The 18,228-nt window shown below is 41.1% G+C and overlaps 1 protein-coding gene across 2 annotated transcripts in view; it reads right to left on the bottom strand.

Annotated features, from left to right (window-relative positions):
• The window catches only part of rab6ba (RAB6B, member RAS oncogene family a), a 50,384-nt gene extending 32,236 nt beyond the window's left edge, over positions 1 to 18,148 (bottom strand). For both annotated transcript variants that reach the window (XM_034582890.1, XM_034582891.1), the window contains exon 1: positions 17,789 to 18,148. In XM_034582890.1, the coding sequence (XP_034438781.1) occupies positions 17,789 to 17,858 (70 nt within the window). In that variant the 5' untranslated portion in view covers positions 17,859 to 18,148. The remainder of the gene's footprint in view (positions 1 to 17,788) is intronic.
• Positions 18,149 to 18,228: the final 80 nt, after the last annotated feature.

Below are 18,228 nucleotides of genomic sequence, written 5' to 3'. Positions count from 1 at the left end.
AGCAATAACCTCTTTTCATTCAAGTCCTATCGCAGGTGTGTTCTCGCAGAGCATTGGGTTTACAGAGGAAACTGCAGCTTATTAAATTTCTAAAGGAAGGGTAACATTGAACTGTAAGACGTTTAGCTATTATTTAAACTGCCTGGCTACAGGCCAATAATGAACTTTCAACAATTTTAATCACGTAATGAGAAACAAGTCATTTAATGAGATTGTTTGGATATGACTTATAGGTTCTGTATGAGGAGACTCAGTTAGGGCTAAATACAAATACAAAACAGGCCGGTAGAAACTCTGGTTTCTGTGTATTGGTGTGTACATGTACAAAAGAAATGATGACATCACAGCCTTCTTCGCGCATGTCCATTGTTGTTTGCACCAAAAAAACAATAAAAACAATGGAGGCTACCTGTATTTCCTAGTTGACGGGACAATACTCTCACAGAGCATGCTCACAATATTCCTCTCTGGTATTTGACAGATTCCTTAATGTCAGAGCCCTGATAGTGTTTCATCAAACACTATCAGGTAATTTGCAAGCCTATATTTTAGTCTTTTGGAATTGTTGAAACATTTTGCTGTGATTTCCCATCTCTACTGAAATGGCTGCGGTAATGCTAGAGTTATTCCGCACTGTTTCATAGCTGCAGTAGAGGTTATGAGAGGAATTCATGGTTACATAAGCCATGTACATCTTTAACTTCGTTGTGCCTCATACCGGTGTAGAAACAGACAGCACCATCTGATGGGACTATGTCTAATGTGAGCAATCCACCTTGACAGGGTTGACCTTTGAAGGGAAGGAGAGTTCAACATGGTTCGTAGCTCATTACCTGTAATGAACAAATCTACTTTTTAAATTTGTTGGAGTAAAAACTGCTCCACAAAAGAGCAATTTTTAATCTATGACAAGAGTCGTAGATGTTACAAATACATCTTTTAAATACATCGTATTGTTACTATACCCATTACGGACTGAGCTAGCCTTGAGAGTAGTCACATTATGAAGCTTAGAGCTCCACATACATTTCATCAATGAGCAAATGTCCCTTTGTGGTGTTACCACTCCTCTATTCAAGGGAGCCCTGACGACGTCATCAGAGTTACATCCTCAGATTTCGCAGTTTCCTCCAGAGCCACAGAAGATGGTATGACTGTTTCACACACTGAGTAGTTGTCTGCAAGATGACTAAAATGACCTTTATAAATAAAATCTAAGTTTAAAGTCAAATTCTAAATAGATTCCAGGTTATCACATAACTACGATCCATTTACTTTACTCTATTCTTCACTACACTGCTCACTACTCACTACTCAAAACAGTCCACATTAGTAACACCCTCAATGCACATGTCTCTACTAGAGGTTGGCTTGGGCACCAATTTGCTGTCTGAACCCGTCCAAGACTAACCGAGCATGACCCTAACCCGACCGTCTGTTTTTTTGTCTGCATCTGACGAAGGTGATGTTTTCCCGATAACAGGCATGTGCTATGTAACAAATTTAGTAGATAGCCTAACCAACATGACCGAACCCAACCCAAAATAATGTTTTTAATGTTTTTAATGCCGGCCCGATGTGTCCCGACAGGCTCGGGTCAGTTATCCACACTAGTATCTACAGAGCCGGAAATAAATATGCAATTACCAGTAGGGCTAGCGTTGATCATGTACTTCCACACTGAGTAACATCTCAATTATGTAGCCAACTTATGGACACCTCAATAAATAGTAACTAAGGATTATTGCTTCGTGGGTCTCCAATTACAGTCTGGGTTTAAATGAAGTCTCCACTCCATGCATGTGATGCTTCAAAGACTTTGTGGAGTGAGTTAACATCGTGGGGAGCCAATTAACGGAGAGAACTGAGCACCTGCTGCTGCACAACCTGCACCACCAGGACTCCGCTGAGCACAGTGAGCAGACACCTCATCAAGGCATCCTTTAAGAGCTCAAAATACAATTTTACAGCACATTAAAGGTCCTACACAGCTGGGCTCACATTAGGCTCTGGCTCCTCCTGCCATTTGCGAAGTATGCAACAATGAAATGAGTTAGTTAAGGAGTCTCTCATCTCGACACCTACACCAGTTCCCGAAAAAACTAATGCGTAACAAATATGCTGGAATGAAAACAATACAAACCTATGAGACACCATAAGAACTGAAGATGATTGTATTTAACGGATGTGACAGAAACTATTCTCTTAAAATAAGAAATATTGCCACTCATTTAATGACAAAATCTATCATTGTCTATTTCAGCATTGGCAGAATATTAATATTGTGTATATGTGGGAAAATGTGTGTTAAACAACAGAGACTGAAATGCATTTGCAAGGTCTTAAAAGGTTGTTATGGCTCAAAACATGAATTCATAAATTATATTTAAAGATCCTAAAGATGTATCTATGGAAGAGAAAATGCATATACATAGTGCACCAAACATCCAAGTGCCACTTCTTGATGAGCTTTATAAAGCGTAATAATAAACACAATTGACTATCTCGCCCTGACTATGTGTACCAAGGACCCTTGTAAATACACTGCTGGTCACTTGGTGGCAGCCATCATGGAATACCCTTGAGGACTTGGCAGCCAATCAGAGCATGGCAGTGCATTCTGCATAGGCCCGGCTCCCACTCACAGAGAGATGGATAAAAATAAAACAGTGGGTTTAATGCCTTGCCTTTGCACGACACTCGGATGGGAGCTCAGCATGCTGGAGAGAGGCAGATATCTAATATTTATCAATGAATGGAGGAACAGAGGAAAATAAGTGGTTATTTATGTCTGTCCTTGCAGAGGAAGAAGAGCACAGAGATCTGGAGGAGATCGGAGGAGATACAGACCAGTGGGAGAGATATTGACTCTTGATTCTGTGTGCATAGTCATAGCAGCTGGCATAAAGAACACAACAGGAGAATGGCAAACAGCAGATGGCCTTTAAATCTCTCCTTCAGTCTAAGTTAACGAATTACATGCACTAACAAATCAAAAAGAAAGTGTCACCCTAAGAGCGCTGAAAAATCTTTTAGAGATAAAACTTGAATCAATCTTACTTTGATTAATTGTTTGCATTCATGATTGTTTCCTGATGTTGCACAATTAGTGATTAATCGGAATATTTTATCAATTCACCAAACATTGTGTTAAAAAAAGAGATTCTAGTTGAGACAAATCTACCATGAAGTAATTTCCCCTATCTTCTGATGCTGGACATTAAGCAACTGGAGAATCTGATGGTCAGATGCCTTGTTACAGCTCTCATTTGAAAAAAACTGTTGTGTAACAGGATGGACTGTTTCTTCCATAAGAGTACAAAGAGTCTAGTTCACAAGTGAAATGAGGATGGAGATAGACAGGAACATTAATGCAGCGTCAGCAGTAATGTACCAGACCATTGTGTTCAAGAGGGAGCTGAGCCGCAAGGCAAAGCTTTCGATTTACCAGTCAATCAACATTCCAACCCTCACCTATGGACATAAGCTCTGGGTAAATAATCAGAATACAGATACAAGACGCCAATGACCATCCTCCATAGATTGGCTGGGGTTAACCTTTGAGATCTGGATAGAGCCACTGCTCATTCACGTCTAAAGGAGCCATAAGAGGTTGTTCGGGGCATACATCCCATCTGGCCGGAGAACACCTCAGAATCCCCAAGAGGAGCTGAAAAGCATTGCTGGATAGAGGGACGCCCTTGAATACCTTGCTTAGCCTGCTGCCCCTGTGACTCGACCTCAGATAAACAGAAGAAAAAGAGCTAACCAGCTATGTTTTTTCTTTCTAGTAAGTAAATCCTAACACCCTGCTTTGTGTTTAGTAAACTATCCAATTTACATAACATTGAAAGCTGTTGGAATGGTACAGCTTTGGAAATATGTGGAAGTACATATTTTAGTCGAGTAAGGCTAGCTGTTTCCTTCCAGTGTGTAAATTATACCATGCTAAGTATACTTTAAAAAGTAAGATCTGCATGATAAAACACTGCTTAACTTTTGAGTCTGCTGTTCTTGCACACTATTGATAAAAAGTGCAATGCACAAAGGTACTAGAGGAGGTACTCATAAATTTGAAATGGTGGTTAGAGAGCATAGAAAAGACAAAAAACACCAAATGAAATCCTTAGATAAACATTTTGCTTTGATATGTCACAGTTTGAAATCTGATAGGCATTGTTTCCTGTTTGTATTAAACTGGTATTGCAGGTTGATTTCTTCTGGACTAACTGGCAGAACAGCAGATTAGGGTTCTGTAAAACCAGGTTACATTTGGCTGACAAGGTCAACTTTTAAACAGCATATTTGCTATGTGTCAAGCAGAATGTGGGTAGTTACTCCTCATTAAGATCAGGCTAGTCCTCCAACACAAGTGTTTTCACCTGTTTTCATATCTAATTGGACCTCGCAGGACTGTGTGGGTGTAGACTGGGCTTGATTGACATCTCCCTACGCCTAGAACATAACTAGTGAGTGCAGAGGTTGTGGTGATTTTAGATGATTTCTAACCCTAACCCTCAACCTTAGCTGGGATCCTTTCAGCCAATTGAAGACATCTGTGTGACTGACAGTTATATGTGCTGACATATACCATGTCAGTTATATTTAAGCTAAGACAAGATAAAATCACCTTTATTCATATCAATAAGTCTAATCATGTAACTTCTTGAAAGCTAGCTGTGCAAATGTCGAGACATAGATTCTTCAAGGTTGAAGGTCACTACTGGTTGATCTGCCAAGACATTGGCAGTCAGGATCACAAGAGGATAAATCTTAGTGACTTTGGTAAATCCTTTAACTTTTCCTACAGTTTTACCAGCAAAGCTTTCACTAATCCTGACTTATAGCTCAGCATTTACACAATGATTTGGTTTAAACGTACATTCAATGTACAATGTAGATTCATTGTTCCCTGAAGATGACTCCTAATGACTTTGGTCATTAGTGACTTTTCCACTAGCACCATTATAAATGGCTCGTGGTTTTCAGTGAAATGTCTCAACAACTGTTCCTCAAAATGGATTGTAATAACTTGGGTGAGTCCCTGACTTTTCCTTTACAACCATAACCATTTATCCCAATACCTGCAAAACTAATGACCCTCAGATCAGCCTCAGCTGTATTTTGCATTAATTGCGACAGATTCTGTCTGTTACTACCACGTAGCCTCATCAGAATCAGATAGCAACATAAATAGAAAAAATAAAACATTTGCAGAGAGTTATTGTGATAGACTATTTTACCAATGAGTCTCATGGACGGTTGAGAAACTGGAAAATGAAATCTTACGAGGATGCGTCCATTTACCAATACCTCTGAATAATGGATGAACATGCTTTCAAACTCAACAAAGGCCCAGTTTCCCGTGCACACACAAAGCACTCAGGAAGCCATTTCAGCCCTCATGCAGTCTAATGAGGCATTTGACATTACTAAAAGCCACTGCCATACCCACACAAACACACAGTAAGGGCACAGTGACACCAACCAATGTGTGCCACCAGTTTTGAAATGCACAGTATGACCCTTGTGGTGTCTGTGATTGCCCTAGGAAAAGAGATAGAAGTCATATGTCTGCTGTTTGAGGCCAGAGGGCTCGAGAGCGACCAACTTGACGTTTTAATGTTTAAATTAGATTCCATTCTCACAAGGCAAAGGGCAGCTGGAGGCTCGAGAAATGAAAACAGCATCCTCTCAGACAAAAAAACAGGACACACGCTTTCATTTATTTCTTCTTCCAGACATACAGTATGTTGTAGTACTTCAGATATTATCAGATCTATTCATGTTCTTGTGTTTTCACTTAAAAGTTATGGAGTTAACAAAGTAAATCTTGTGAAACTGACTGTAAATGCACACGGCCTATGAGATAATCTCATGACTGGAATCACAAACAGGTGTTCGAAGTGTCCAGAAGAGACGGTTACACCAATCTCTCATCGTCCCCGGCCTCAGAGAACAAGCGCAGAAGCAGTTTTTAACACAGCAAATATAAAATATGTAGGTGTAACTATGTAGGATTACGTATAGAAATCGACATTTATAGCCTCACATCCACTTAATGTTGCTCATGTCGAATAATTCGGTAAATACTTTCCCCAATGGGTGCATTCACAAACTGTCGGGTTTTGCTGACTGCTTCGTTCAATTTGCAGAGGTTGACCTGACATGCTGCTTCAGGATCAGGGCAGAAACACATTACATGTTCAGAATCCTTGTACTGTGCTGTATTACCTTACCACATGTCCTCCCTTCTCTCTCCCCCGCCGACCTGCGCTCACATAACACATTAACAATAAACACCAACACCAATCGAAAATAAAGAAAAGTCCAACATTTTTCGCGCATGCAGTTCACCTGCTACACACAACTCGAGACATGATGTGACACGGACAGACAGGACATCTTGGTTAAAGTGACCGGAACGATCCAGATTCTTGATCCAACATCATCGATTAATAACTAAATAAATGTGATCGTCAGTTTGTGTGAAGAGCGACAGAGATGAGCAGACACACACCCCTGAAGAGAGGAGAGAAGTTCTTCCCCTGATTATGTCGCAACGCAGTGTTTTAACTTCATTGTTGCAGAAGAAGCAACAAGATTTAACATTGGATGGGACAACACATTACAATAACGCTTCTCTTGCTGTATGTGTGAAAGGCAAATTCCAGAGAAAGTCCCGACCTCATTGTCCAGAGATTTTCCTGAGTTCATGTCTGATAACGGCTATAAAGAATGAGGGGATATTCATTGGGCGATATCTTTGGTCACATGCGGGCACACAGGCAGTGAGGGGTTAACATATGACAGCTGAAGAGTGTTCGGCTGAACCTAAACTTACTTATGTTTTCCATTTATCCTAAAGCAGACGTTCTGGAGATCTGAGTCCATCTCTGCACGCTGCTTGAATTAAATTAGAGATGATTCATCACTTGTCTTTTTGGATTATTCAGGGAACAAGCAACTCTCAAACATACATGACAAATTTCCACAACACTCTGAACCGTCTAATCAATTTATCTCTGGAATAATTTCTTTGTTTAAAAGCAGTGCTGGCAGTGCCAGTAAATGGTTATAATGAGTCAGTGTGTGGCACAGTAAGCCGTTTGATCCTCTTGTAGGAATACTGTGTACGTCTGCTTTTAATGATGTTAGTATGACACACTTTCCACCCAGATGAATCTGAAATTGCCATATCAAATATACATATGCATCAAAGGAGTAAATGTACTTGGTCACAGACCCACTGACTAACCTAAGTTGCATTAGGCCATGTTTTTAAACTGGGGCAGAAAAAAAGTGCAGCAACATGGGCTGCATACTGGAGACTCCAAGCTCATACGTTTGACCCTGGCAAACAGCCAGACCCAATAAATATGATTCTCTCAAGTGCACTGGGAAATCAGTGGGTCAGACCGACTTGGCATCTGCTGTTGCTCACATGCACCACATGGGTAAAAAGAATTATTATGAGTAAGAAAAAAACAACTTTATCATATTGAAGGGGCCGCTTGGTCCAACAGGATCTGTCCTCTCAACAGACCAAGATCATGAGTACTGAACTACATTAAAAGGTACAGTCTGTGCTCCGTGGTGACAAATGGATTCACCCAATAATACAGACCTTAATCTGCTTTACTCACTCAACAACAGACCTGTGTTTTTAATTATGACTTGTTGAAAAATACACAAAATGCTGAAAGATAGGGACTTTAGGAATATAGTGTATCCTAATCAAGTTTTGAAGATAAGCTACAACATATTTTAGCATTGGTATCAGAACCAGTTGTGTAAATAAAATATAGTTATGAGCATTTGGATTGAACAGGAAAGAACTGCTGACTCAGGGCTGATGTCACATTATGAAATCCTTGCTTGTTTACCTTTAGATCTTTGTTCTGCAGCAGGAACAAAACAAGCATTGTTACCATTGTGTTTGGGATCAAGGCTTGCTTTGGCTCCAAGGCTAAACTCTCCCATAGCCTCCGCAATGTGTGGGACAAAGTACTTATCAGCTTCTAAAGAGTTATCTGGATTCCAGAGAAGTAGAAAATAAATAAAAGGACAAAAAACAAAGGCCTGCAGATGCTTCCCTGTCCATCAATGGATGCTGACAGGATGAGCGTCACAAAAGGCATGGAGAAAGACATATTTTGCATCTGTTTAAAAAAGGTTTTCATTCACCTGTCCCTGAATATGTTGACATTGGGAGTAGAAGCATTTGAAGCATTAGAGTTGTTTTACATTGCTGTGGCCGCACAGAATCTTCTTACGTCTGTTAAACTGGAGTTTAACATAGAATGCTTCCACACCCTGCACAACCATCTGCATGGTGCTTACTCTGGCATCTAAATACGACATTATACTGTATTTACACAGCCAAGTCTACTGTTTGGAACAGCATAATGATTAAAAACATTACCGGAAGGGCTGGTAGGTTTTTTCTGAAACACTGTTGAAATCTTCATGTCCTGATAGCCATCAATCAGAGTTTAACATTATTTATCAAGACTGTGACAGCCTGCCATATTCTAATTTGTCCCGTCAGTTTAGTCATAATGAACCCAAAGTTTTTTCCTATAATACCATATGTGATCTCTAACTTGTCGTGTGCAGCGCTATTTGCAGCAGTATTTGCTGCATGCTCGCTCGCACTGTTACGCTACCGCTTGCTGGTATGGCCCATAAGATTTTTACCATCCATGCAGACAGTTAGACCTCATGGTTGCAGCTGTAGTTGTGGCATGCAATGCAGTTCTTTTTCTCAAGCGAGAAGTCATCTTTCACTCTTTAGTCTGTGTACTATTGCTGTAATGACAGCCATGATATGTGCGTGTCTCCCACAGTCTCAACGGCCAGAGTTCAATCCATATATTTACATAGTCCACAGTTCAGCTCTTTCCAGTTCAAACAACGAAAAACAGATGCAACAACAATAATCTGTTCCGGGTTTTACTGCAGATCTTTATAAACCAGCAACTCAGGAAAGTAAACAGAAAGAGAAACATCTGTGTCGCTTCAATAACAACAGCGTTCATATATACAATATGTTCAGGGCACTCACGGTACCATCGATGGTCAAGTCAGTCCGTCAGTCTGGCATACGCCGTATGGCAGCTCCAGGGAAACTCTACAGGGGAATAAACAATCCACCAGATGATTTCCTCCTGACTATGACTGTAGGGACAAGGCGTATCCTCCCGAGTGGCGACAACACGCAGACTCTACAACGCACTTTTGTAAAGGTAAAACAAACGATACACTCCGACCCACACACTCATTGATCTGAAGATACTAGTCACTTCTCTGTTGGTTCAGATTACGCAGGGTTGTGGTCTCGGGGTTGTGATTGGATTGGAGTGTGATTGGATACTTTGGATGTGGCTCAGAGAGAACCTCCACCTGTACCAGGGGAGCAATCAGTGAAGGTGATGGCTGTTAGCGGATTACTCCTCAAGTTTAAAAGACAGCAGGAGAGATGCCACAAAAGGAGAGACACACATGGAAGAGAGACAGAGACTGGGAAGAAAGATGAGCTGCCAAGAAGCCAGCAGAAACTGCTGGACACCTTAAGTTTAGTTATTTAGATGCATGCTGCGCCTGTGTTAAAGAAATAAAGATGATGAAGAGTGAGGGGTTCGTCTCTGGCTGCTGTTGGAAGACCCCGGGCCATCGACAATTGCCAAAGTGACGGCCAACGGGGGCTCAACACAGCCAGAGACGCTGACCTGCAGGCTGAGATGGTGCTGGTTCGAATGGCGGAGGAGTACATGGCCATGTACCGGGAGCAGGCAGCGAAGGGCATACAGCAGCTGGAGGCTCTCAAGATGCAGGCAGAGAGGCGGACAACGCTGCTTGAGTGTCTCCTGGCCCAGTCGGGGCCAGCTCCTGTTCCTGCCTGCCCACACAGCACTGAAGCCGGCAGGGCGCGCTCCGGTTCCGGGTTCCTGCACAGCGCTGAAGCGTTTTTGGTTCATGAATCGTTACAGCCCTACTGTGTACCTGTCACTTGGAATCTGTATAACATGAGAGTGACCTTTGTGCACGTGCATCAATAAATAAAGTTGTCTGGGAAAAAATAATAATAATACAAATAGCCAGTGTCTGTAGCCAGGACTACAATAAGAACTATCAATCAGTTCTTTTGGACCGAATGACGTGATTTTCTGGCATACCTGTCTGTCACTAACCAAGCTGCCTGCCTGCATGCAACCTGCCAGTGTTTTCCCTGCACATGACCAGAGTTTTCACAAGCCAGAGAGCCATAAAGTGCTCAAACAAAGACGATAGTCAGAAGTTAGCGAGCGAGTCACAGACAAATCTGCCCTGCATGTCAGGCAGTGCACGTTCATGAGTTTCTGGGCGCATGACTTCGACGATACAGCCTTTGGGAGGGATTGGGATGTATCTGCTGCATATTTTCAAAGTGTAGCCAGCTCTAGCTAGCTTTTCCAGGATTACCAACCCTAACTTTAAAGGTTCAGTGTGTAGAATTTAATGACATCCAGTGGTGAAGTTGCATGTCGCAGCTGAATACCCTTCACCTCACCCTCCTTTTCCAAACCTGTGGCAGCCTTTAGTTGTCATAATAACTCAAAAGGTGTTTAGTTTGTCCAGTCTGGGCTACTGTAAATAGATGTATATAGATAATCCCGATGTAAATATAAAGTATCTAAATATAAAGGGCCCATTCAAGGGTAAAGAAAACTAAATTTCGTATAATTTAGTTTGATCGCACACTAGTGAAAACATCACAAGGGATATTTAATATTAAATTCCTGCCAATAGATCCCTTTCACCTAAATCGTACACACTGAACCTTTAAATAATATAATTTTTTTTAAATGACAGACAATCATTACAAAGACAATAATTTCAAGGCAGGTTAAGTGAAGGCTGTCACAGGCTGCATTGAGGCTAAAGCATCCCCGTGATGAGGGCTCATCTGGGGAGCTGGTGAAAGGGTAAACACCGACGGAGACCTGCTGAACTCAGTGGAGTGTCACATCCCATGCTGGGTAAATGACAGCCTTCCTCCACAGTGGGAGTTTTATTCACAGAGCTGTTCTGGTTGAGCAACTGGGATTATGTTTAAATGGGATTCTTGGTCTCTCTCACTCTCTTTCTGCTTCGAAAGATTCCCACATTAAGCGAGAGCACAATCTATTTCTAAGACATACAATTTAGAGAGACTGGTGTGCACAGTCTCTCCAGCTGAATGATGTGGCACTTAAAAGTTCCTGGATCCTTATTAAAGTTGTTCTTTAAAATAACAAGGTAAGACTTCACATTTATAATAAAAGCGACACCAACCCTCGCTATTTTTATTCCTGCTCTTTGTAAAACTGTGTCATCAGATATTGCTTCCAAAATCTTTTCACTGGCACATAGGAGAGCGGAACTGAATCAGACAGTTTCCCTACATCACTTCATTGCCAGCAGACACATTTGCAATCCTACTTTATTATGAGCAAAGTTTAAAGTGAGGCTGTGCTTTCCCGTGGGCCTTTGGGAACACACCCACTCAGCTGTGCAGAACATATAGTTGTTATTTGTTTGTTAAACCTTTGCTGCAGACCAGCTCCTGCAGCAAGTCAGAAAATGGGAGTTTGTTTAAAAACAATAAAGCCATAGACATTAATATCAAAATGCCCTTATTTTTGTCTTAGAATCTTGAGTTGAAAAGTAGAAAAACAGGTAAGGAGGATCTTTGTTTAAAGCCAAGGTTGAAAAAGTACACACACGCTTCAGGACATTTGTTCCTGCCCTAAATAAATGAACAGAGGGACTACACGTCACCGGGATTGATGCCTTTTGATCAATTACCCCCACTAATAGGCAGCTGAGCCAATCAATAGCAGATCAAAGCTGTCAGGGACTTGTTTCCCGCCATCCATCACAGACGAAGAACATGCTGGGAAGACGCAATGAGATGTGAAATGAAAGTGATGATCAGTTATGTTTAGACACAGCCAGATTAACAAATGTCGCAGCAAACAGAGATGCCGCTCAGGAATGTAGCCTGGACCCCCACAGACTTCAATCTTCCTGCTGCAACATCGGGATTCTGTCAAGTCAGTGTCGACAGCCGATCTTCAATCCCACACTCAAGCTAAAGGTCTGGTAACTCCATTTACTCCACAGCTCGTAGACTGTGCTACCCTTGAGCATCCAGTCTCTGTTGTCAGATCCTTCAAGAGAGAAGATCTTATGAAGGTGTGGTTAAGATTCAAACCTAATATTCTTTAATTGAATCATCTGTTTCATAGAGCAACAGATGATTTGTCAGCCGTATGATTAGCTCCAACCTGCAAAGCTCAGTCAACTGAACTCACCTCCTCCACCCTTCACACCTGGGTCTCTCTGCAGAGCATGTCATGCACTTGCACATGAAAGATATCCTGTTTTGACTAATTCCTCTACTGACACTGTCCTATAAAGGCATACAATTTAGAGCTTGACAGATGTGGATTTTTGGGGGCTGATGCCAATATAAGGGAGTAAAAAATGTATGATATTGATAGATTGATCAATATAAATATATATATAGAAAATAAATAAAGATGTCATTATCAAACCCTTACGATAAAAAAACTAAAATGCAACTAAATATATATAAGATGAATATGTATACATAAATGCTTTAAAATCGTACCTGCATTGTTTATACTGTAAAATAAAAGTTTATATATTGGCGCATATCGTCAAACATAAACACAGACACTGACACAGTTGCAAAAGGCTCATATTAGCCGAATGATAAATCAGTTGGGCTCTAATAATTGTCCCCCAAAATGTCCATAAAAGAAAAAGATGGTAGAAACTAGGTAATATCTTGGGACATTCATAGAGTAGTATTGTATAAAATTCTGTATCCTACATATTTAAAATAAACTACTGCTTGAAGCTCAACTTTTTACACTAAGATCTGTAAGTATACATTTTATGGACATCTATTAGGTGTTTAGCTTTGGCAAGAACATTTATGGAGGGTGACCTCTGATTATTTCACACTAAGTGAGGTGTTTTGCACTAATATTTTATATTTTAAGATATATATATTTAAATATAGATTATTATTTCAATACTTATGCTAGAATTATATAGGTAACAAGGTGCATTAGAGACAAAACCATCACAGCACACCAACCCACATGTAAATCACAGCAGTGTTCTCAACACATTTCATCACCAACCTCCTCTTGTTTCACACAGATAGATTCACAAGATATTCCCATCACTGAATGTTTGTCTCAGCTTCTGTGAGGAGGTAAGTGCACATACAGGCTCCACATACATTATCTATATGCATCCAGTCCCAGAAGCAGCTTTTATAAAATCAAACTTGACAGGTTCTTTCCTATAATGAGCCACAGCCTTCCATATTAATGAACTGATATGTGTGATATCCTTATAAGATTACCTCTCCAAACAACTTACACAAAGCAAAAATGGATAAAAACACATATAGTCCTCCGTGGTGTTTACTGTTGTTACAAATCCAGAGGGAATTGTGAGGCTACTCATTTAAAAATTCTTGCACTTATCCTTCACTTATCATTGCAGAGATTTCTATGCATGTTATTGTGATTGCATGTCTGTGAAAACATGTTGTATCTATATCTGCATCTGTGGTTTCAGAGCCCCAGTGAAGAAATGTGCTCATTTCTCATTTACAGAGAAATCTGTTTCTTGGAAACACAGTGATTGCTGCATTAGGCAACCAACTGAACCCTACTTTCAAGCACACTGGTCCAGTGACTCAGCAGTATTTTTGGTTTACAATCTGCAGCCAGAGATGGAAGATGGCATTTTGATCCAGCGAGCAAAAATCTCATGGCAGCCATGCAGATGCATCTACCAAATGTATTCCCATCTGTTTGTCTACTGTGAAATGAAGCATGCAGAGGGGATTACCTCCAAACAATTGGCTTTAACAAAAGTACCATGCAGTATTGCTCCTTTGAAAACTTGCCTATGGCAAAAACCACTATGACCCAATAAATGCAGAACATCGCAGAGCAAAATGCTTGCTTCACCAGGACAGTGGGCACACAGGCTTGGAAACAACTGAGTGGTCTGCTTACAGCCTTCAGCTTTGTCAAGGAAATCTTTAGTCAGCCTCTTTTGAACCGGCAGTTTAGAAAACACCAGAAGAAGTATGAAGGAGGAGAGACTTCCTGACAGCTCATTTAACATTCTGCCTGCTTCCACCCACTTAATCTGGAGCCCCCACCTCTCTGACGTTAGCCGGTTCTTTTGTGAAAAACAGAACATCATGCCATCTTTCCTTTTATAGCACATTGTTTCAGACACTACTCCCACAATTATGGGCCTTCACTGTACACAGGCACCATCAACCCAGAAAGGAGCAGTGGCCTTTTTCCCCTGCAGCCTCTGTAAAGGCTGACTCTTCACACCGGCCTGGGCTCCAGCTGCAATTATAGACAGACAAGTCAGAGAGACGCAGCTCCACCGGAGACGGCCCAATCAAACACGGGGTCTGGCGCTGCAGCTGCCGCTGTCTGGCTGAGCAGTGAGTTGACAAATAAAGTCCACTCACACTGATAACAGACTCCACTCCTCCTCACTGACTGGGACCCTCACTACAGACCTGTGGAATCTCCAGAGACATTTAGCGTTCAACAGCCCAGACTAGTTCATAAAAGACACTACAGAATGAGGTCAACAACAGCATCTCGCTTTTTAAACTCTTACAAACCTCCAGGATTTTATCAGGCCAAAGGTTTATCTTGCTGATAAAACTTTACAGCGGTGACTATAATTAACATACTGTGGTGAGAAATACTGTAATTACAGGAAATGGAAATGCTGCCTTTCAGGGGAGGAATCTGTGTCTGCGATTTTAGCTGGTTGTGTCTTATTCCAACATTAGGACAGATATAAATATACGCACTGATAGATGCCCTCCTATCTGTATTTGTCAGGGAAGTAACACACCTCACAAAGGAATCATATAAGACCAGATGTTGATCACGATGAGTTCAAGGTATAACAAAGACAAAAGGAAATTGTGCCACATGAGAAGTGATTCATTATTCTTTATCAATAATTGAGCTGTTCAGTCTGTAACAGCCAGTTTATGTTCACATCTCACACACAAACATTTGTGACACTTTAAGATATTTAAGACTGCCGAGTCACCATTACCTGTATTACACATTACAGAGTAAAACAAGCTGAACACAAAAGACTTTCACCGAGAGGAGCAAAAGAGACGGAAGCAGCAGCGGACGTAAACAGCCTCACAGAGCTTTGTCTGTTTCCAAAAGCCTGTGTCACTCTACGTACATCCACATCCTACTGTATGTCTACACCTGCGGTCTCTGCCTCTGCAGATCAGTTACTGACTCTGTATCTAAAAGACAATATAGATGAGCAACGACTGAAATGAAGTATGAATTAATGAGGTTTGCACAAGCTGAAAATAAATTTATTTATTTAAATTTTTTCTTTATATAGCTCTGCGCACACACACACACACACAAACAGAGCAACAACAAAATAAATGTATTCTTGTCTGCCTGAGATTTCATTCTTGCTGTTTAATTCTAAAACCTATAACTTATTTTTAATGCTTTATCTTTCACTGAATAGGAAATGATGTGTCTTTATCTCCACAGTTGGACTATAATTTTTAACATTCAAACGTTCAGCAAGCTCTGTGCTCTGGTGAATACACTGCATGATATTATGTTTGTGCAGCCAAATCTCCTTTGGATTGTTGCTGGGCACTTCATATCATGACATTGCCTGAGTAAAACCTAACAACAGTGACCTGAGGTTTGTTTTTATATACCAACAAAAATAATGACAATTGATAACTAAGTCATTATTCATGTTAATGTGCTAAAACACAGTTTTAGGCCTATAACATATAACGATTTTCAGCTTTTCACCGTTTTATGTAATTGTAAACCGAATCTTAGTTGGTTGCGAGACCTTCAGCAAATGCTTGGTTGTACAGCTAAGAGTGCATATTTTTGTACTATTATTTAGATAATTGAGTATGCCACGCCGTGTTAAACTGAACAATATACCATGTAATGCATGACCCCACTATAGTGGATGATCAATGGGACCTAGTGAAAGACTGAACCATGACTAATGTGGTTCATTTGGCTGCTCAAGACCTGTGAATTAGCACATGCACAGACATGCCCTGACAAAGACAACATAAACCTAAAGATTCACGTCAGGTCTCAGTTCAGCTTAGTGTGATCTTGTGGAAGACAATTTTGTTGCCACTGAAAACCTCAGAGAAGGAGCAGCTTTAGACTGTCTGAGGGTTTGGGTGAGGGATGCTTGAGATGGAGGTTAAAATAACAGATAACTGATATTCCATGAAATGAGGCAGTAATGTCTGATTCTCATGTTGACATTTCATACAAAAACAATAATTCATAGAACAAGTATGAAAAAGAACATACATTTAGTCATCCTATCCAGAGGAACATTTTGTTGTGCACAATTGTCTTTTCTTTGACTTTCATTTTCATTTTCAATTCTGTTCTCTTTCTCTTTCTCTTAAACCCTCCTTTGGAGAAATAAGGAGCACAAGATAAATTATCCTGACCAGTTCTGCTGTGTTCATTAGACTCTTCTTTGGACTTGATCACTGAGACAAATTTCAGATATTGTGTCTGCTCATGTGAACCTCAATCAAGTTTTCTGTTGGATCTTAATTCAATTTTAAGAATCTCCTTATTTGAGACAAAGATTAGTGGATGGAGACAGAAACGTCTCCATGCACTAATCTGAATCTCATATTGATGTTATTGCACAGTAGGACAGGGGATAGGATGCGTGAATGCTTGTTTGCTTTTTTTAATCTGCTCTTAATGCGTCACGAATGTTGCTGTTTATGCTGAAAGCTGGAATATTGCAGCATTTCACAGAATATTTTGATGAAATATGAAAAAAGGGGGAATGACTAAATTAGAATTTACTCCTTCTTAGTCCTTTTTGGACAAGATTTGTTTATTTTGAACATTTGTTGTTAGAGTCCACTTTTTCTTATTTGCTTATATAGATTTTGTATTTTTGTTTGACACGATTGAACTAAATAACCTAACCTTGATCTTAAATCGAGCTCAGCTATGTCTAGGAGAGAAGGGCAGGACAAAGAGGAGATCTTCTTTTTGAATGCTCCTTTCCTCAGCGGGCACACTGACTGGAACAATACCGCAGCCAAACAACTTATCTCATCGCCACTGACAACTTGGGTGTGTCCCATCACACACACACACAGGAATATTTACCAAGTTGTATCATCACCAGCATCAGGCTGCACAGTCAGTTTCATTTACACAGCACTGCTCGTTCACAACTGATAAATGATTATTAGAGGGCGTGTCAAAATAAAAGCCTAATTAAACGCGTTCCAAGGTTATAATTAGCATCATTATAAAAGCCTCTGTTATATTAATGATACACTTAAGGGGGCTTCATGTCACACACTCCAATCTATTGTGTGAAGCATTACGCTGGTAATTTGATTAAAGGACCCCCCACCCTCCTCTTCCTCCTCCTCCTCTTCCTCCTCACTATCACTAACAGAGATGAAGCAGCTCTCTTCTTCACTTTAAAGCTTTCAAGCTGAGAGAGGAAGCGCAGCCCCGACAGTAGCAGCAGCTAAAGCTAACTCCATGTTGTGTGAGTTGCTGACTGAGCAGCAGCAGCAGCAGCAGCAGGTGCAGCGGGTTCAACTTGACTCGCGAGAACTTCTCCTCCAGGAGAAACAAACATGTCTTCTCTCACTCACCGCTCTGCTCCCCCAGGAAGACCAGCTTGAATTTTCTCAACGGGTTCCCGAAGTCACTGGACACGGACATTGCGAAGAGGAGGAGGAGGAGGAGGAAGAGGAGGTAGGTGGAGGAAGAAGGGGAACTCTAGACGCAGGGAGGACGAGTTGTGACTGAGCTCCCACTCGACTTGGCTGCCGGCGGGTGAAGATGCTGGATGGAAAAAAGGCGGTGATGCTGCTTCACTTTCACCCCCTCCCTCCCCCTCTCCTCTCTCACTTCCTCCCTCTCTCTCTCTCTCTCTCTCTCTCTCGCACTTCCTCTCTCTCTCTCTCTCTCTCTCTCTCTCTCTCTCTCTCTCTCTCTCTCTCTTCCTCCCTCTCTCCTCTCTGCCTCTCTCTCTCTTCCTCCCTCTCTCTCTCTCTCCCCTCTCTCTCTAGCTCTCTCCATCTCCCCCTCT

The sequence above is a fragment of the Hippoglossus hippoglossus genome, chromosome 4 (assembly GCF_009819705.1).
Source record: "Hippoglossus hippoglossus isolate fHipHip1 chromosome 4, fHipHip1.pri, whole genome shotgun sequence".
Lineage (NCBI taxonomy): Eukaryota > Metazoa > Chordata > Actinopteri > Pleuronectiformes > Pleuronectidae > Hippoglossus > Hippoglossus hippoglossus.
This window is presented reverse-complemented; position numbering and strand designations above follow the sequence as displayed.